Genomic DNA, 20366 nt, shown 5'->3' with positions numbered 1-20366 from the left:
TTTCTTTCTTTCTTTCTTTCTTTCTTTCTTTCTTTCTTTCTTTCTTGTTTAAAGGTACTGCATATTTTGGGAGAAGCTGCATAGGATGATCCAACCACCCTTCCTTGAAGGAGCCCAGTGTGGTGTGCATCATGCTCCCCCTCCTCTCCATTTCACACAACAATCCCATAAGGTCACTTTGCCTTGAAGGGTGTGACTGGATCGGACCATCCAGTGAGAAATAGGAGCCGTTTGCTGGCAAATGTTTGCTGATGATACCGAATTACTGAGGGTGGTTAAAACCAAAAAGCTATATGAGCTATAAAAGGATCTCTCCAAACTGGGAGGAAGGGCATTAACATGGTGGCTCACTGTAAGCAGGTATGGAAAATTATGACATTGTTTCTGCCTTTCCTGCCATCACTCACAGCCGCTCAATTTCCACCTCCTACATGAAAGCGAGGGAAGAATTCAAGCCAAGGAGAGGGCATATGGATACTGCTTGCTTGAACTAGCAGAGCACCAAACTACTCGGGGCTTCAGGGAACCCCCAGAACTACACCCCCTACCAGTTTCTTTATAACGCTTTCCTGAACGTGTAAAATGCAGCACAAGGCATGCTTCAAAAAATTTACCCAGCACCTGTTTGCTGAGTGTCTGACTGTTGGTTGAACTGGTTCCCCTCCTTTGTTAGGAAGGAAATCTAAGGATGAGTCAAGAAACAGCCTGGAAGACCTCCCAAGAAGGAGGCAAGATACATCATTCTTCCAGTAACTATATCAGCACAGTCAGATTTGTTATTTGAGCTAAAATAAACATCTGGGCCTATATCAAAGCCAAGCACACCAGTTCATCAGGATGGCTTGTCATTATAATAGACATTTATATCGGTAAACTATAACATGCATACCCCATTATAGGCTTGAGAAAGCCAAGAGTGCTTTCAGGTGAGCACTAATTAATTTCTTTGCTGCTCCATCTAAAAAAATGTGTTCCATAATTCAGCAAAAAAAGGCTTGCAATCCTAAACGGCACATGGAGACAGCCTGCCAATTCTTCATTATCTTTTGAATGCTCACCATGCATTCCAACATCTGCAGAACTGTCCAGAAGAATCTTTAAGCTAACTAGTAATATGCAATACAAAAGCGCAGTTTTCTCTGCACAGGTTAAGGAATGCGGCCCTCTGCATGCGCCCATGCAACTCATTGTTCCTGCAAAAAAATCCTGTGGCGCTTCTATCGGTGCAGCAGCAGCATGCAGGACTCCTTTGCCCACCGATAACTTGGCTTGTATCTTAGCAGGGCACGGAGGATTGAACCAGCTGGGTGGGGCCTTTGTGAATGGCCGGCCCTTGCCAGAGGTGGTACGGCAGCGCATCGTGGATCTGGCACACCAAGGCGTGAGACCCTGTGACATCTCCCGACAATTGCGAGTCAGTCACGGTTGTGTCAGCAAAATCCTCGGCAGGTAAGCATGAAGGTGGCCCTGCAGGGCTAGGTGGAGCTACAGTGAATGATGCCCTTCTTGGTTATTCTTTCGCTCCGAGCATCCAGCATCAGATCTGGGAGGGTTCATCAAGAAAGGCTCTTTCGGCGAGAATGAATATGAGTTTCCAGCAACCGTTTTGGTAGAAGCTCCATGCTGGGGGATCAGAAAACATCCTGTTGGTTGGAAGTAGTCAGCAAACATGGTCACAAGTTGTATTTGGCTTCTTAAACAATGTTACCTGATTCTCATTTAGCAATGTGAGAAGCATCCAGTCTGGGAATGAGAATTCATTGGATTTCCTCGGTTCAGCTCCTGGGATTCCAGGTTGCTTTCTCTCCACTTGCTGACAGGAAGCAAGTCCAAGCAAATCTGTGAGGTTGGCTTGCACACATGCCACCAACATGCCCACTAAGTAAACAGAGTTGATGCGACTTGCAGGCTTTGTGTACTTCGTGCAAATAATCACATAATTTGCAGAAAGAGGGTTCCTGGGCATCCATGACCTCAGCTCAGTGTGCTTCCTGGCAGGGCTGAGCACAGGAAAGAAGTCTGGCAAGTGCAACAGGGCTGGATTCTGTCCTGATTTTTCCATACCTATTTTCAGAGGCATATCCAATGTTAATATGCTGCTTGGTTTCACCTCTAAGTCTGCAGACACAGCCAAAAAGGGTTGGTTGCATTATTCTAGCATAAGCATTTTAAAGTGACATGTTCTCCTCTCGAGGAGATTCTTCAGGGTGTGCTTTGCTTAGTACCAAACCTTGTGGCATCTGAACTTTATATCTTTGATATCTTTGAAGCCCTTTCAGATAGACAATATCAATTTTATGACAGAGCTCTTGCATGCCTGAGAGAAAGACTAGAGAAGAGGATGCCCCCAACCAGTACGGAACCTGACCATGGATGGATGCATTGTCTGATCATAGAAATCTGGGCTGCTTGCTTATTGGGCACTCATGTGTAAAAGAGAAGGTCTTCCTCATCCGGCCTCCTCAAACAGGCTGCTGAAAAAGAACAATAGCCAGGTGCTTGCAATACTGACATGTAGCTACAGTTCTAAAAGCATTTAGCATTCATTTGCTGAGGAACCATCCTAGCCAGATCTGCCAGCACCATCTGCTGAAGATCAGCTGCTTCCTAGCCTATCTTAACAGGAATCCATCTGCTCCTAGTATTAGGGGAGTTTGTCCTGGTCAATCCTTTCTCGAGTGCTGCAAGTTTTTGGTTTGCAGCATCCAGTGTTGCTGGCTTTTAAGAGCAGTGAGACTTCTTATGATCTGAGCCAAGCACATCTGGTACCTGCCTGGATAGGTAGACAACACAACGTGTGCGGTGGGAGGAAGAGAGATTGGGAGGGGAAGAGGATTTGGTCATTCGAATAGCGAGGAACATGTTTTGAAAGGGAGATTCCTTGAGAGCCCACCTCCTTGCTTTTAGCTGGACTTCAGACAATGGCTGCTGAACTCTGGGCAATGCCTGGCATTCTTCTTGACAGTGGTGTGGTGACCTTATTACTTTGTCTATTGGAGTAGGTACTATGAAACTGGCAGCATCCGGCCTGGTGTGATTGGAGGCTCCAAGCCCAAGGTGGCAACACCCAAGGTGGTAGAGAAGATCGGGGATTACAAGCGGCAGAACCCTACCATGTTTGCTTGGGAAATCCGGGACCGTCTGTTAACAGAGGGTGTCTGTGACAATGACACTGTTCCCAGTGTTAGCTCCATCAACAGGTGAGAGGTGTGATCTTCTCGCGTGCTTAGCGAGAGGATTGTTCCTAGGCATGTGTAAAGCATCTGTCTGGGGTGAGAATCTGTCAGGTTGTCCGGCTGATCTCCCCAGACTGTGGCCTGCCCAGAGTGCAAGTGCCTGACAAGTGCAGCCCGCTTTGTGGGGTGCTGCTCAGGAAATGAGTCCCACAGAGTCTGCAGCACTGCTCTGGTGTACCAAGAAGAGCCAGAGAAGCCCTGCTTTCCTGGCAAACGCTGCATGACTCCTGTGCAAGCAGTTTCTCTTCCACACTAGCTGCAGTCACCCTCAGAAGACTGGGCTGAGCACAAAAGAAGCTTGAGGATGCTTGCAGGGATGCAGTCTGGCAGGGTTGGCTCCCACCCAAATTGTTCCATCTCAAGTTCCATCCAACCACTTGTCAGGCAGTGCTGTGAAGCCACAGAGGCCTCACATCCTTCCATGGACTCCCACCCATGTGGCTGTTTCTTTCTCTTTTATTTCTAGGATCATTCGCACAAAAGTGCAGCAACCATTCAATCTACCAATGGACAACTGCGTGGTGCCTAAAACCTTGAGCCCTAGCCATCATATCAGTAAGTGTCCTTGGGATGGCTACTGCCTGGCCTGTTTTCAGTTCTTCCTTCCCCAAGTCATTGTTTCCTGTGTTCCAGAGAGAATCAGCCAAGTCTCCTAGTTACTTCGCTTGCAAAGGCCAAAGGATCGCACTGTAATTTGAAGATGCCACGGCTAAAGTTAGGTCATAGTTGCTGCTGAATGTTTGTGTGCATGTATAAATGGGCTCCTAGACCAAAACTGCAAAAGATCAAGGGCCGTGGTGTCTGGCAGTAGTGACACTCCTCAGCTGTGCCTTATGAAATTGCAAATCCTGGAAATTAGGCCCACATGTCTTGTTCTAAGAAATAGTGGTCAACATTTAGCATGGAGTCTAGCCCTCCCCAAGCGAGCTAATGCAAACATGAGATGCCTCTGTTGATGACTGAAGATTGTAAGTCTTCAAGAAATGCCAATGGCGAAGAGACCCTGCCTGTTATAACTGCTCGAGTTGCTGTTGTCAGGGCTGCATAGGGGATCAGACAGGGAGTGAAAATCCAATGGGTGTTCATGATTCAAGTTCCCACTTTGCCTACCCTGGTGCCATGCTTTCAAGCCAGCTCACAAACTTCTGTCTGCAAGACACGCAAATGACTTGCCCATTTTAGAAAAAGTACTGTGGAGAAAATTGGATCAGCACTAAGTGTGCTAGAAATGCAGAATTTTTGGCTACCCAAAGTACCTTAACAGTTTTGAATGCACAAATTGTAACCCATTTCCACTAGCTCATGGGAATCCATTAAAAAACACTCAGCATGGGCCACTTCTGATCACTGGATTGGCAGTGGCCAGGAAAACTGCTGGACCCAAATAAGTTGGATTTCCCATTACTGGCACATCCCTAGCCATTCTATGGCAAAGCATGACAGCAGAGCTAGGCTGGACATTAGCCTGTTGTGGCAAAACAGGTATCTTCTGACATTAAAAGTGAACACAATTATTGGGGCTGAAGCATTTGTGAACTACAGCAGACTTCATTAGATGCAGGAAATGTTATGCTCCCGTGACCAAGATACGGTTTCAGAAGAAAATGTAAACACTGAAGCCACAAGGCCGTGACTCCTAAGTAAGGGTGTGTAGGGTTGCCACCTTGTTTCATGGCACCAAGAAAGCTCACACTGCAATAAATAACATCTTTACAGTTCTTTTGTCCCATTTTCTCTGGAGAAATCGACATTTAATGTTTGTAAGCTGCTCTGGCAATTGTGCATTGAAGAGTAGTATAGAAATTGGCTGGATGGATAAATAGATCAAAGGACGGACAGGGAGACAGAGAGACTGCCGGAGGGAAGGAGCTGCCATTCCATGCGGTCTTGTGCTGAGGCTTCTCCACTATTGTTCAGTGGAAGCAAAGTGGATAATCTCCAGTTTCTGGAGTCCACAGATTAGTACCCAGAAAGCCATTTATCTAGCGCCTGATGTGGTGAGTAGTGATGGCAGCACCACCTGCCCTGTTTCCCATCTTTTCCTCACATCTGACACACACACGAAGTGGGGGCACTTAGAATAACCAGACGAGCTTGGCTGATCACCCTTTCCTGTTCTTTAGTTCCCAGTTCAGCTGTGACCCCACCAGAGTCACCCCGGTCAGATTCCACCTACTCCATCAGTGGCATCCTGGGAACTGGTTCACCCAGCAGTGACAACAAGAGGAAGATCAAAGGCAGTAAGTGGTACCTCGCAGGGGAGGAGAAATGAGATGCATCCTTCTGACTGTACTTAGTTACCACGGTTGTGATTCCTGGCTCAAAAATGCTTCATTAAAAAAAACACCCTCTTTGACATCCATTAGTGAGCCAAAAAACCATGGAAATTCTGTGTTAAGTCTGTAACTGCTGTGCCAGTGATAGTCCAGTCCAAACTTTGTACAGTCTTTCATGCTGCATTTACTTAGCACAGGCTCCATGCAAGTACAGTTTCCCTCAGTAAATCTGTGGTATGTGAAAGGGGACAGAGTGAAACCCAGTTATGTAACCCGCAGTTCGACCATCCCTCTCAGCTGTCCAATTGCATCTGAATTCCTCTAATTTGGGAGAGCCTGCAGCCTCCTGGGATATTTGGTTCCATTATCTTACTGCTCTAACTGTCAGGAAGATCTTCCTGAAAACTAGCTGGAATCTGGCTTGCTGTAACTGGAGCCGTTATTCTGCTACCTTTGTAATCACCTTGTATCAATCAGCCCATTCGGTCCAATTAGATCATTTCCTGTATACTGCTCAGTGTTCTGAGTGTCACAGCCTCTTCCTTGTGCTAGCCCAATTTTAAAACCCTTCTATTTAAATATTTTACTGTTATGTTTTGAGTGGTCAGGGACTATGTGCACCCAAGAACAAACCATCATTTTAAAGAATGGTGTGTTTGTATGATTCGGGAGGGTGCTCCACTATAGCACCTCACACTACCGCTGAGCTTTAAACTTGCTTTTGCAAAGAGCAAGTAGAGCTAGCAAGAGGCACTTTCCAGGATGTAGTGCTGTAGACCTCAGCCAGATTCATATCGCAGCATGAAAAGCATCCTTGCCACAGCAGCACTGCTAAATGTAGAGAAAACTGCACAGAGACATGATGAGAGCACATCAGATACCTAAAGAAGAGAGAATAGACTTGCTCCTTGTTGCTCCCGTGGCAAGCCTAGAACCAACAGGTAGAAATGGCAGAGAAGTAGATTTCAGCTCAGCATCTAGAAGAACTTCCTAACAGAGAGAACCCTTCAGAGGGTGGCATTCGTTAGAGGTGTGCCAGCCGAGGCAGGAGGGCCTTGATGCTGGAGCTGCATCCTGCGGCCAGGTCTGCCCTGGGCAGGGAGTGGAACTGGGTTGCTTCCGAAGTCCTGTCCGACTCCATGACCTGAGGAAAACACCGCGGGATGGGATCGCACTTTCCCCCGATGAAACTGTGCTCGGAAGGCTGAAGGCTGGTGCAGCTCTGGGCAGACTAACATGGGCGTCTTGTGACAGGTGACCCGGAAAGCTGCAGCCTCAGCTCAGACAACCAAAGCAGCAGCAGCACCTCCCACAAGCACCTGCAGAATGGCACCTATGGACCAGTCCTGCTGGAATGCCCATCCGAAAGGCAGCACTTCCCAGATGTCTACGCTTCCGCCAGCCATGCCAAAGGGGAGCAGGTGCTTGCTGGGCAAGGGCCTTTCCCGGGGAGGGGCTAGGGAAGGGCCGCATCCAGGGTCAGGCATGTGCAGTGCATGCCAAGCTCCTGGGGCTGCGGCTGAGGGCGAAAGCAGTAGCCCGAGTGAGGGCAACTCGGGAGTCTGAGCGGGGCAGCACGAAGAGGCCGGGCCCGATGCTGGGGCACGTGTCAGGGATGTCGAGTTGATTAACATGGAGGAGGTCAAGGAGCAAGCGAGGAACGGGGGGCGGGGGCTGAACAGCCGAGGGGTGCAGAGCAGAGGAGGCACAGGAGGCCAGGGCTGGCTGCAGAAGGCGCTAATCTCTTGCTGCCCAATTCTCTCAGGCAGGCTGTTACACGCTGCCCCTGCTGGACAACGGCAAAGCTCTGCTCTCTCCTTCCCATGCACCGCTGGGTCGCAGCCTGGCTGCTCACCAGGCCTACTCCACCGTGCCAGGTAAGGAGAACTGAGCTGACATTTCTCAGAAGATATTTTTCTAGAATGAATTATGGGAGTTTTCTCCCCACCCCCACCCCCCAACAAAGAATGCCATGTTAAAGAAGCTCAGATGTTCTCTGCTTTTGTTTTGTTTTTTGTGGAGAGAGTGACATTTTCCCCGTACACATACGAGGGGGGACCCAAAAAAACCCAGGAATTCCCCTCCCCCTTCTGGAGGGCTGGCCCTTGCAGGCCAGGCTCCCCCTGCTAGGAAACCCACCTGCATCAGGGCACCCAGGCGGGTCGCTGTGCGAAGCTGCCTTCAGCTTCAGTGAGGCTTTCGTCCTTTTCTGTTTTGGAAACTCTTTCAATGTGTTTGCCTCTTTCGTGATGGCCGATTTACACAACCAACGTGTGGCAGTGAAATTTTGTTCAGCTGAGTGTTCAGCTTGACCCTTGTGCCCCACCCTCCCTATTCACCCCATCTTGCCCCATGCAACTTTGTTTTGTTTCCCTGGTTGGAAAAAGTTCTCCAGGGTAAATGGTTTGCCACTGTGGAAGGGATGAAACAAAAAAAACAGCAGAAGCACTAAAAGGCATCAAAACTGACGAGTTCGAAACCTGTTTTGAGCCATGGAAAAAAGTCTCAATAGGTGTATTGCATCAGACAGAGAGTACTTTGTTGGTGACTAAAGTATGAACATGTAAAAGACACAATTTTTTATAAATAAATTCCTGGGCTTTTTTAGTCTCCCCTTGTACACTTAGTGCCTCAGGAATGACCAGGTCTGGAACATTATGAAGGATGGAAAAGGGTGGCCAGACTGTCCACACAGGTGCTGCTCCTTCCATTTCTAAGGGTGAGACACACAGCAGAATTTCCCCTGCCCCAGAAGTAATTTGGAGAAATGGGCCTCCCAGTTCCTCTGCCCATAGATGAGGTGGAGCATTTCATGTGGCTTCCCCGTCAAGGACACATGGACTGCAGCATCTCTGCCCTAGGCCATAAGAAAGGTAGTACTAGGGCCCCTGCGCCTAGGAGCACCCTCTGTTTTAGCTCTTCTTTCCCCATGGTTCCCCTCTCCCCACTGTCATTGGTTTTGTGGCCTGGCATGTCAGGAAGCCTCTAAAGTCTTCCTTGCTCTTTGCCTTCCTTTCTGTATAGCTCTCCTGTTTGGGCTTTAGCACTGCTCAGTGCCTTCCCAACCTGGCCTCTGCCTTTGATAGTCTCAGGCCAGGCCTTCCTCTCAGGCACAGCAATGCAGCTTCTGCATTATGGAGTAGGTTGTGCAGGTGTAAGGTGGGCATATTTGCAGGAACAAATGGAAAATTTTACTTGCCAGGTACATTTGCTCAGTTTTTTAAACTTTTTACAAAACTTGTAAGATGGAATTCTGCTGCCAGAATTGGGTTGCATTGCTAGTTATTAGTTTAACTGATGTGCCAAACAACCCAGAGACATATTTCAAATGCACAACAACTTTGTAGCAGGTAATGTCAGGCGAACGAGATATCCCAATGTACCTTAAGCACCAGTGCACAACAACCCAATGGTGGCAAGATCCCAGGTCACCCATGTCAGTTCTGACCTTTTTCTAAGTAAGGGTGTCGTGGCCAAACTTTTCTTTAGTGTTGGTTTGTTTCTACTGCAGGAGCCCCTGGATAAAATTTTGTCCATTAGGTCATGGTCAGTTCCAAGTCACTGCACTGATTGCTTTGTGCCCTTGGTGGATAAGGGACAAGATTTCCTTCTTCCTCATATATTGTGCATAACAGTATTCACTTCTGCAAGTACGCCATTTAATTCACTCAGATGGCCACAGTCAGAAAAGCGCTTTCTAGCCATTTCTTTGCAAATGGTTCCAGATACTTGGGCCATCTTGTGCTTCTCTAGCTGAACAAACATCTTAAAATCTTATGCGTCCTCTCAAAAAGTGTCAAAAATGCTCGTCTTCTCCTGAAATCTGTGGTGCGCTCAAGTAGCAAATGTATATTGGTGATAGACTCTCAAGTGTCTCTTTGTTTTCAGGCACTAGCTTGAATGCCAGGAATTTCTTGCTTCGTATAGGATAATAGTCTTTGTTGCAACACCCTGAGCATCCCTTTGCTTGTGTGAGGAATTAGTGCAATGGTCCTTTGGTTGCTACACTCTTGTGCTTCTCCTTTCCTGGGGATTGGAATGCATATTGAATGTTCCTGGTTTGTGGGCCATTGTATGCATCCAAGAGGTTGCAAAACCTAAAACTACTATCAGGTACAAGACTTAAAGCCACGTCATGGGGACTAAAATATTATCTTTGAAACAGTCGAAAGTACTAAAATATGTATAAAGCCTGTAAGAAAAGTGTTGACCCCAGGAGAACTTCCCTAAGAAGGCATTCAAAAACTAAAGGGCCACCACTGATAAGCCATCTTTCTTGTTCAGAATGCGCGGCACTTGAAAAAGGGCTTCAGTGAATCTTATATCTAAGGCACAGGCAGGTACACAGAGGAAGAGGCACTGAGGTTCCAAGAAGCTGAGTCAAGCTCTACTGTAGCGACTTTATAGACCAAAACCTGCATGTTGAGTTTGGGCCTGGGAAGCCAGTGCAAGTGAGAGTGGACCACTGCAATAGTGCTTGCTTGCTCGCTAACAACCCTCACAGCCATCTTTTGCTGAAGATTCCAGGCTTCTTCAAGGCAGCCACATGAACAAAACATGTCAATAAGCAAATGCAAATCCTTTTTTTCCACTTTCAGGGTGTGAAGTGGCTGGCCCCACGCTTCCCGGGTATCCTCCTCACGTTCCAACTAATGGCCAGTGTAGTTACAGCTCTTCTGCAATTGCTGGAATGGTGGCAGGTAAGGAACTCCTGAGACAGGTCTGAAGAAGAGCAGAGTAGCTTTGATGACAGCAGGACTCCTGACTTGCAAGCAAAGTTAGTACAGGAAAGGAAGCAAACGATATGCAACCTCATAGATAGGATATGAGTTGACTTCTTTGGTGTGAACATCCTGAGATCCCTCATGAATACATATTTTGACATGAGGACTTGCCAGTGTCTTGAATGAAAATAAACTGGACCTGATGCAAAAATGGAGCTTATTGAAGGAACCACTTTCCAAATAGTAATCAGGAACTGGGAATCTGGAAGTAGTAACCTACTTTGCACACAAAATTCCTGGTATCTTAAACTGGGATATGGGAGGGCTATCCTAAAAAGAAAGGCTTAGTTCTTTGCTTTCCCTGTCAATCTATTCAGAGAATGTCTGAACATGGAGCATAAGCATGTGGCGCCCGTTCTTCCAGTCCCAGCTCTGTGGGCAGAAGGTGTATGCAATATAACCTTTTTGAATCCAGCGTGAATGTCAGGCATTTCTTGCTCCGGGTTGCAACACCTGTTCCACTTGCATGGGAAATTAGCGCAATTCCTCACTCCTTCCCTAGAGACTGTGATGTATATTGAATGCTTCCAGTCATTGTTTTGTTCCCCTGTTTGTTGGTGTATTTTTGTTAGGATTTGGAGCAGGTCAGGCTCTGCAGCCTGGATTGCATCTGCTGGTACTCTGTGCACTCCTGGTGCCCTATTCCTTCCGAGCGTTTTCAGAGCACTTTTCACTTTGCTTTTTAATATTGCAGGTTCTTCCTTTGAGAAGGAGTTGATCATCTCTCATCTCTTCTTTATAGTTCTTCTGTATATTGTTTCCTGCTTCTTTTTATTTTCTCCTGGTCAAATAGTATGTTTCCCTCTTGGTCTTTCAGCAACCCTAATCTAGATGTGATTTTCCCTTTGATTTTGATCAGCTACATTGTGTGTTGTTTTCCCAGAATTCTGATTGTTATTCAGTCACACTCTGTATCTCCTTACTGCCTTTGCTACGTCTTGCCTCTGCCTTAGAGCCATTCTGTTTCTTCTGAGTTGGCCACTTCCAGAATAAAATGTTTTGTGCTTTAAATGCCCCCCTTCCTTCTGCAGGGAGCCAGCCTGTCAAAACATGACTGGGTGACTCTTTGCAAAGCCCAGAGACCAGATTGCTTCCGTCTTGTTTACAGTGCAGTCCCCTAGTTTCTCTGGGGGGAGTTGGCTGACCCATGTATTTCCCAAGTGTTTGCAGTGTCCCCCTGCCCACCATCCCTTCCGCTGCTAGCAGGAGGGAGGGCATTTCAAAGCCTGAAGAAAACCCCATGCCTTCTTCAAGCGTGGGGCGGTGGGGTGGCAGCCTTGTCTTTTCAAATCACAAGACTTGTCCACCTTCTACTGGGATGTCGCACAGGTGTTGCCATTTTCTGTGGCGCTTCCACTAAGAGGACAGCGTAGTTTCCAGGTGACCCTGCCATAAAACCAGGCGTCTGGGGTTTTACAGGGAGTGAACCTTGTGTTAGCCTCATTTGGAAAAGCGGGGCGGCCCAGGCACACAGGTGCCCCTGCTGCAAGCCCTGAAGAAAAGGTTCTTCATACTTGCACCTTTCTTAAAAGAAAGTAGGTAAAAATGGCATGTGCACTGCATCCTGTCATGCAAAGATAGTCTGTGTTTTGATTCGTATGCAGCCCCCCTTTTCCTGTGAACGTTTTTAAGTCACTACATGAAGTATAACAAGGTATTAGACAAAGGCCGTTCCTGGCATGGCAAAGACTGCCTTTAATGTCTTCTTTTCCCTTACCAGAAAAAATAAATCTCAGAAGATCAGTGGAGGAGTCCTTTTGTTGCAGCAAAACTTAACCAAACTGGCTTTGTTGTCAATGCATTAACCTATAGGATGGCATCTCTGCTCCACAAAGGAACTCTGGGGTCATCCTGACACTGCCTAATGCCCTGCAGGTTACCATTTGCATCGGGAGTTCCTTAGTGTGAGGGACAACTCAGATGTGGAGCTGCACCAAACCGGGCCAGCAAAGTCAGTTGCTTTTCTGAGACTCATAAAGCTTCTGGTTAAACAACTTCTGCTGGCTGCTAATAGACCCTCACTTTCACCCCCAGCAGCCCCTTCCTGGCTGGTTTTTGTTTCAGGTTTTTATAACTCACTGTTCAAACTAATTTTCCAAAGTGACTCTCATGAAAAGAAATTAACAAATTAAAAGATGCAACAGCAGTAAAACCCAGCAGAACAGCCATAAAACAATTTCCAGAATAATAGCATTTTCAAAAGGGACCGTTGGGAGCTTGCTGAAAGCTTCTGATGCCCCAAATTGGATCTTTGTTAGAACAATGCCACAGAACTTACCTTAAGGCTTTGGAAAATTCCTCTGGGCAAAGGAAATAAAAATCACCTGACGCTGAACTGTTTAGAGCTTGAAATATTATTAAAATATTAAGCCCAGAAATGGTGTGGTACAAAATGCTGCAAGCACCAGGCAGATGCTTGAAACCTCTGGGCTGGTACGTAAGCTGCCTTCAGCCACTCTGGTAGCCTCTGATGTTTGCTTGGGAATACTTGGCTCAGCAAGAGAAGGGTCTTGGGAATGTGGAAGGCCAGAAGCTGAAGATGAGTCCATGTGACGTGCTAGTTCCCCTCCACTCAGCACTGGTTAGGCCTCATCTGGAGTCCTGCATCCAGTTTTGTGCACTGCAGTTTAAGAAAGATGTGGACAAGCAGGAAAGGGTTCAGAGGAGGGCAACCAGGATGATCCAGGGACCAGAAAAAAAGTCCTTTGAAGAGAAATGGAAAGAATGGGGTAAGTTTAGCCTCAAGAAGAGAAGGCTGAGGGGAGATAGCACTCTGCAAGTACTTGAAAGGCTGTCACCAAGAGGAAGGCCAGGACCTCTTCTCAATCACCCCAGAGTGCAAGAAACAGAATAACAAGCTCAAGTTACAGGAAGCCAGGTTCCAGCAGGACATCAGGAAGAATTTGTATGATAATAGAAGTTTCCCTAGGGAGGCTGTGGGATCTCCCACACTGGAGGCATTCCAGAGGTGGCTGGGCAGCTCTCTGAGAGGGATGGTCTACCTTAGACAGAGCTGGGAGTTGGACCCGCTGGCCTTCTGGCCCCTTCTGGCTCGCCTGTCCTATGATTGCATGACCTCACCTGGAGGGCCAAGAAAATCTGGCAAGCTGGTGCCATTCCTTTGGGCTGAACAGACATGCTGAGCTGGTGTGTTCGTGTGTTACCTTGGAGATGTGTTTAATGTGGCGTTGAGAATACAGACTCTTCTCCCCCTGCCTGCTCCCTCCCCTCAAGCGTGAAATGAGATTGGCCAGGAAAAGAAGGGAGAGACTGGGGGTTGTTTACATAATGCTTGTAATGAGAACACTCAGTCAGGTGCCCCCCCCCCCACAGCGATGCCCCTCACCTGCGGAGGGAAACAGACAGGGACTGCTCTGCCTGCACCTAAGAGGAAGGAAAGGACAGAGCAGGCAGTCGGCCCAGCTGGCCAGCAGGTAATCGCATAACTATTAAATGGCTGTATGTGATATGGGGACAGGCTGTTGTCCTCCCTTACCAGATCATTGTGATAAAGGTACTCTGTGATTACACACAAAATGCAAGTTAAGCTAGGACAAAAGCTGGCCCAAGTGATTGTTAACAGCCAGTGGGTTCAGGGCTCATTACACAAGCAAAAGCTGCATTTGCTAGCCTCTGTAAGCCATCAGGTTCCTTCCTGTTGTTGCATCTACACTGGAACAGAAAACAGGGTGGCAACCTTGGCACAGATGAGGCCCCTTCTCGTGGTGCCTGAGAAAGAACGCCCCAGTCACGGACGGAGCCCGGGGCCAGGCGCCATCTTCTGCCCCAAGGAGCCATGAACCAGAACGCAGCCAGTTCTGCACAGGCTCAGGCCACCGGACCCGGTTCTGCCCTTTAGGCAGGGACTCCTGAGGCCAGACTGTCCCCTCTAGATGGACATCTGGTGCTCCTGGGCACTTCTTGGAACCAATGGGAACTGCTGCAGGGTCAGGCAGCCCCGCTCAGAAAGGCTGCCCTTTAATCCAGAGCAGGACACCTAGTTGTGTGGCCGTGTCTCAACAGTCTGAGCTAGTGTGTGGAGCACAGCTACCTGCCCTGCTGAGCCCTCACCCAGGCTCCCCTAAGTCCCCAGACCACCTCACAAGGGAAACATGGCTTAGCAATTCTCCGGCAGAAAGGCAGACGAGCAAGCAGCCCCACACACAAGGTGCACATGTACAGCGGTGCAAGCGCCTCGAGTCCTCCATTGACCTCCACTTACCTCTCACTTGACTGCGGCCACCGTCCCAGAGGTGCCTTCTCTCTGCAGCGACAGGAACTGGCTGCACCAACACTACTACCTCTGCATCTAACATTGTGAAAGAATAAATTCTACACTGATACACGGGAAGATTTTTTCTGCAGGCTTTGTAATTGTGAATTTGAGGTTGGCTCTGCTTTTCAAAAGACTGGAGCATCACAGGGCAGTCAATGATCACAAGATGCAGGACAGACATGCTCCCAGTTGAGGCTTTCAGTTGTGGGGAAGATAAAATGAAGCTATATAAGCTGCCTTAACTAATGCATAAGAGGGAAAAAAGGTGGGATATAAATGCAATGTAATAATAATGTGACATTCTCCGTCTGTGCAACACATTCAGAAATTGTTCCACAGGCTTTCCTTTTTCTCTCACTGTTCATGTCTCAGTGGAAATATATAGGGTGCCCCACAAGTGCACAGATGCCACTTATTTTGGGGTGGCTCCTTTTGAGGCTCCTAGACTGAGCCTTCCAGCATACACAGGAAGAGCAGAACAGGACCCTTGGAGAGGCTGCAAGTGGGTTTCAGCCGTGCGGAAGGGATTAAGGACTCCTTTTTCTCTCCCCCCCCCCCGCCCCTCCGCTGTTTCATGGTGCACTCAACCATTGGCTTAACTGGTGGACTTGCACAGATAGCCTGACTCTGGTTTCCTTTTCTTTCTGTCCCTCATTCGGTTCAGCTGTTATCAGTACTTGTCATGCAGTGTGCTTTTTTTTTCCCCTTTATGAAAACAAATTTGCCTTTAACACAGAGAATTTCTGCATAGCTAGATAGCTCTCTAAGTAGGAGGAAATCACACCCCTATTTTTGGGTTGCTTCATGTGGTTACACACCAGTGGACGTTCAACCAGGGGAACTTACGAACAGACAGAACACGACTGCTTTGTTTGTAAGACCCGTGGCTTTCCAGCCTCCTCTGTTCCCTTCAAGCTTTCCTGCAGAACAAGTGGGTCTTCCCCAGCCATCTCCTTCATGGTGCTCCATCCCTCTTTCTCTGTCTCCAGCAGGAAGCGATTACTCTGGGAATGCCTACAGCCACAGTCCTTATTCAAGCTGTGGAGAAAACTGGCGCTTCCCCAGCTCTGCCCTACTGAGTGAGTATCCTTGCAGGGGGAACGTGACCAGCTAAGCCCAGCAGGTGGACTTAACCAAGTAAGGCATCCGGGACAGTTCGTTTCAGGAAAATGGGTGGGCAGAAGCAGCCCCTGCAACTGGCTGGCCTCAAGAAGCCTCTGAAGTGACTGGACATGCTAGAAATGCTGGGGAAGAAATGGTTCGGATTGCCCTTCGCCAACACCCACCTGAAAGGAATCCTTGGGGAAAGGAGTAATTAAGGCTCCCTAGTCCTGAATCCTTTGCATGAGAATCTGGGGGAACAGCAGCTGGGGCAGATACGGGGTTTCTTTCTTTGTTTTTTAGAAGATTAGGCCCCCATGGCGAAAGAAAAAACTCCAACACAAGCTTTGCATCTAATGCCAAAGCTTGACACTCTAATGCCTGACCAAAAATGTGAAATACTCATTAAACTATGCAGTTTGTGGGGGGCGGGGGGGGGGACAACGACAACAACAAGATCTGCCAGAAGAGGTTTTCCCATTCAGCTGGTGGGTGGGATGCAGAGGAGGTATCACTCCAGGACTGCTTTAATGGTGGCTTAGTGTGAGGTCTGCTGAGACATGGGAAGAGCAGTTACTAGCTGGAGCGAATACTTGACCCCGGCGGGCTTCTGACTAATTGGCGTTTTGTCTTTGTCCAGGTTCTCCATATTACCACAGTCCACCCTCCCGGGGGGCCCTCCCCCACCCCACCATGTACGACCACCTCTAGCTGACATGGTTGCTGTGGCAGCCAGGACAGAAAATGGAAGGGGGCTCAGTGCCTGGCATGGTTCATGATGGAAGGCAGAAAACTTGGCCGGCCGGCCCACTGTACATGGACATTTGTATGGGCATGCAAGCCACTCAGCTAGAGCCAGGGCCAGAAAGGAAGACAGGCAGAGGTGGGTGAAGGGGGCTGTGGGCTGGACGGCAAAGTGGCAGGGTGGGTGAAGGGGACACAGGGACATTGCAGGAAAGGAGCCCCGAGAGCCAGCCCCATGGACAGGTGTGTCCTTTGGTCATCACCATCATCGTATCTCATTTACTTCCTGCCTTTCTTTCCTCTCGCAAGGAAGCCATAGACACCAAAATAAATTGCAAGGTAGAGAACTGGAATTTGGCAGAGGGAGAGCTGATCTGCTCAGAGAACAGTTGGCTGGGTACCCACTAGCCCACAGGAGAGTTACTGTATAAGCCGTCACCGTGCAGTTGCTGTTCTCACCCCATGGGATCCTGACCACCTCTTATTTGTGAAGGATTCCAAGCCATTCCCTTTTGTTTCTGGCACATTCCAGCAGCAGGGAAGTTAGGTGCAAGTGGAACTTCACGTGCCAAGAACCAGAGTGCCAGAGGCCCCAGGTGGCTGCAGCCATCCATTCTGGCAGGCATGGTTCCTAGAATGCTACTGTAGGAAGGGCCTATTTGGGCCACTCCTCTGTTCAGTGCAGGAATGCAGATTAAGGCCTCCCTAGTCAAGGCAGCAGAGTCCTGTGTGAAGCAGACAGCACTGCAGACGGAAGGAATGTGTTGTGCTGCAGATAGGGGAAGGCAGTTTGGGGCCAGAAGATCACTGACATGAGTACCGTCAGGGAATAACAGGGCAGGAAGCGAAGGGGAGGGTGGTCAGGGCAAGCAAAGGAAACACAAAGCTGTAACCAGTACTTGTGGAGAGTAAAGACACTGCCCAGTTCTCCAAAAAAGGGTTCCTCCCTCATGCATCTCCTCAGAAATGCCACTGAAAGCAACTTCCTTAATCCAAGGGTCCCAAAGACTGCAGCAGGATCCGAACAGACCTCATGATGCTTGATCATTCATCCCCTTTCGTTAGGCACTCTAACTGGCATCATCTAGAGGCTGGCAGAGTGTTTGCAGAACACTAAGAGAGGATCTGGTACGGATTCTCAGAGCCACTAGGAGCTCTTCCTTGCTCGGCGAAGACTGCAGCAGCTGCAGCATGTGAAAGAGCCTCACACTAGACCTGGAACTGTATGTGTTACTATGTACATATGTTTGTGCGTTGCATTATATGTATTTAGCGCCAGCCCTTCTTGCATCAAACTAACTGGACAATCTCCTCTTCATATCATTATCCTTTAAGTGACACCTGCTCATATTAAAGGCATGCAAAACCCTTTCTTGGCTAGTACCAATGTTGTCCTTCGAGGTGGTACTTGCAGAAAAGGTGGCAGTAGGCCCTGCCCTTCCTTTTAGAGAGGAAAGTTCTTTGAAGAGGCAGAAATATAATCTCTGCCCACCTCTTGCACCCTTGGCAGAGAACAAGCATGGAAGGAGGTACTGGGCAAAACACGGAAATATTGTGCACTGCCCTAATCAATATGACTTTTCAAACAAGGCATTCTTAAAAGACAGAATGCAAGTGGCAAGAAGGTGGATGGGGGCATGGCATGTGTAGTTTGGGGAGACGTGGGATCCTTGCCTCTGAACATGCCCTAAACACAGGGAAATCACAAGTTCTCCTCTTTTTGGGTTACCCACCTTCACATTACCAAAGTAGATACCTGAGACCTAGACAGCGTTTAGGCTGGTTTGGTGGGGGCAGCCACAAGACAAAGAAAGAGGGAAAGAAGGAAAAGGTTCTACTTGGTAACAAGAGAAAAGTCAGGGAAGGACAAAGGAGGAGGAAAAGGCCTCTCCTCACTCACCCCAGATTGTAGGACATGAAACAATGAACTTAAACTGTAGTACTTGGGGTGCAGGCTAGACACGAGGAACTTCCTGACTGAGAGCGGGACAACAGTGGAACCAGCTGCCAAGAGGGGTTGTGGGCTCTTCCACACTGGAGTCTATCAAGAAGCACTTGGATGGTTATCTGATTTGGATGGCATCCTGCACTAGCGAGGGGTTGGGCTCCATGGCCGCCTTGGCCCCTTCTAACCCAGCCATTCTGTGATCCCGTGAGTGCATTACCTTGCCTGTTTTCCCTTCACACATGGAACAAGGAGCTCCTGTTCCATAGCAGAGAGAAATGGGTGAACAGGAAGGAAGGTGGTCTTTGGCATCTGTAGTAATGTATTTGTATTGGTTATGATTAGAAAGAAGATAATTATTTAACCTGAACCCAATTAATCACAGGGTCAGCCTTTTTTAGTAGTTTGTAATATGGATCTCATCCACCACTCATAGAAACAGGACAAACTGTAATTCTGTCTGGAGGGTGGAAAGCAGGGCTGTGGAGTCATGGAGTCAGAATCTATGACTCCAAGAAAGCAATTCTTGAGTTACTGGAGACAGGGTTGGGAAAAAATGCACCAACTCTGACTCCTAATAAATTTAAATTGTAATATAAATGTTAAAATTTCCTATTTTGCAGAAAATAATTTGAGTAACCTATCTTTTCAGGTTATATTTTCAGAAGATATTTTAATTTTATATATTAGTGAAAGTGGTGCCCCATGAAAAAAATCACTATGGCAAAAAAGTGTCAGTGAAGTTGGTTGTTTTGAACACTTTCCAAGAACAACAGATGGGAAATATTATGTGTGCCAATGTATTAGAGAAGATGATTGTGAAAAAGCCCTTGTGGACTGTGTGAAATGCCTTGTAGGTTGAGTGCATTTGATCAATAAAAAAATCATTAGTGTATTCCTATATTGATATATAAATAAAGGAGTCAGAGTCAAAGGTACCATAAATTGAGGAGCTGGAATAGAAGGTTTTAAGTACTGACTCCACAGCCCTGGTGGGAAGACTCCCTGGGAAGATGAAACAGTAGTCCTAATTAGCAGTGGCCAGCAGTGAATGAAGAAAGGCTAGCAAATATGCAAAGTGGGTCTTAGAAGTATTAGGAAGCTGCAGTCCTGTGATCCCTGAAAGGGCATTCCAGGCCATGGGAGAGCCTGGAACTCCCTAGCAGTGGAGACCAGCATATTCTCTGCTGCCCTTACAGGACAAAAGCAGCAAAGGGGACCTGTTTTGCCTGATTTCTCTGGCCACGATGCTGTGCTGGTTGGTCCCCAAACTCCTGCAGCCATCTCAGGTCCCAGTCATCGCTTTCTTCTCCTCAGGGCAGCAGCCTCATCAAGCAGTTCAAAGGTCCACATGGGTTTGGAGACCAAGCAAAGGTTCCAGAAAACACGTGGAATAAAAGTCAAGGGCAGCCGGTCTGGATATTCCACATTTTGAAGTGTATCCTGTTTCCTTCCTCAATTAAGGAGATGCAGCACCCCGTAGGTCTAGTTAGGCTGATCTGGCGATGCTTGTGCGGGTTAGCAAAAGCCTGACCAAGGTTTAGCAAAGTCCAGCTCATAAAGAAGGAAACAGGTGGGCTTGAAGAGAAAAGCAGAAAATTCGGTCCATTTTAGACGCGGCTGCTGCTCGAACTCGCCCGTTTTTCTGCTCTGCTACATTTTATTCTCAAACCTCTGGCTCCAAACCCCAGGCTCGGGTCATCTGGGGACAGCACCAGCCAAGCCCAGCAAGTCCCGCGAAGCCAGCCATGCCTACATGACGGAGGGACGACCGGAAGCTTCCCTGGAAGCACCGCGGCCAGAGGCGCCACGTCTGGAGGCGCTGCAGCTGTTTGCGCTGCCCGGCGCGTTCGCCCCCGAGGCTCGCCCCGAGACCGGCGAGCGGGCGGGCAGAGCTGCGGGCCAAAGCCGGGCGCGTCCATCATGGGGGTGGGGGGGCAGCTTGGCCAGCCTGCAAAGGCGCCCGCGGGCGGCTTCCCAGAGAAGGGAGTGCGCCCCTGCGCT

The 20366-nt window shown here is 48.3% G+C and overlaps 1 protein-coding gene across 1 annotated transcript; it reads left to right on the top strand.

Moving 5' to 3' along the window:
• Positions 1 to 1177: 1177 nt before the first annotated feature.
• LOC123016780 (paired box protein Pax-8-like) lies at positions 1178 to 17858 on the top strand. Its single transcript, XM_044417379.1, has 9 exons — positions 1178 to 1449; positions 3003 to 3200; positions 3703 to 3791; positions 5360 to 5476; positions 6767 to 6933; positions 7278 to 7389; positions 10111 to 10212; positions 15562 to 15651; positions 16314 to 17858. Exons 1-9 carry the CDS (start codon positions 1178 to 1180, stop codon positions 16382 to 16384), a joined length of 1218 nt encoding a protein of 405 aa, XP_044273314.1. The 3' UTR covers positions 16385 to 17858.
• The last annotated feature ends 2508 nt before the right edge of the window (positions 17859 to 20366 follow it).

The sequence above is a fragment of the Varanus komodoensis genome, unplaced genomic scaffold (assembly GCF_004798865.1).
Source record: "Varanus komodoensis strain SLA01 unplaced genomic scaffold, ASM479886v1 scaffold88, whole genome shotgun sequence".
NCBI classification, from domain to species: Eukaryota; Metazoa; Chordata; class Lepidosauria; order Squamata; family Varanidae; genus Varanus; species Varanus komodoensis.
The sequence above is the reverse complement of the archived record's forward strand: the minus strand, read 5'-3'. Positions and strand labels throughout refer to the sequence as shown.

Bases quoted from the DNA above. Each gene is read 5' to 3' on its own strand.
- LOC123016780 (XM_044417379.1), top strand. From the start codon at position 1,178: ATGCAACTCATTGTTCCTGCAAAAAAATCCTGTGGCGCTTCTATCGGT. The intron at 5,477-6,766 runs GTAAGTGGTACC...GTCTTGTGACAG, and splicing joins CAAGAGGAAGATCAAAGGCA to GTGACCCGGAAAGCTGCAGC. The intron at 15,652-16,313 runs GTGAGTATCCTT...GTCTTTGTCCAG, and splicing joins CCCCAGCTCTGCCCTACTGA to GTTCTCCATATTACCACAGT.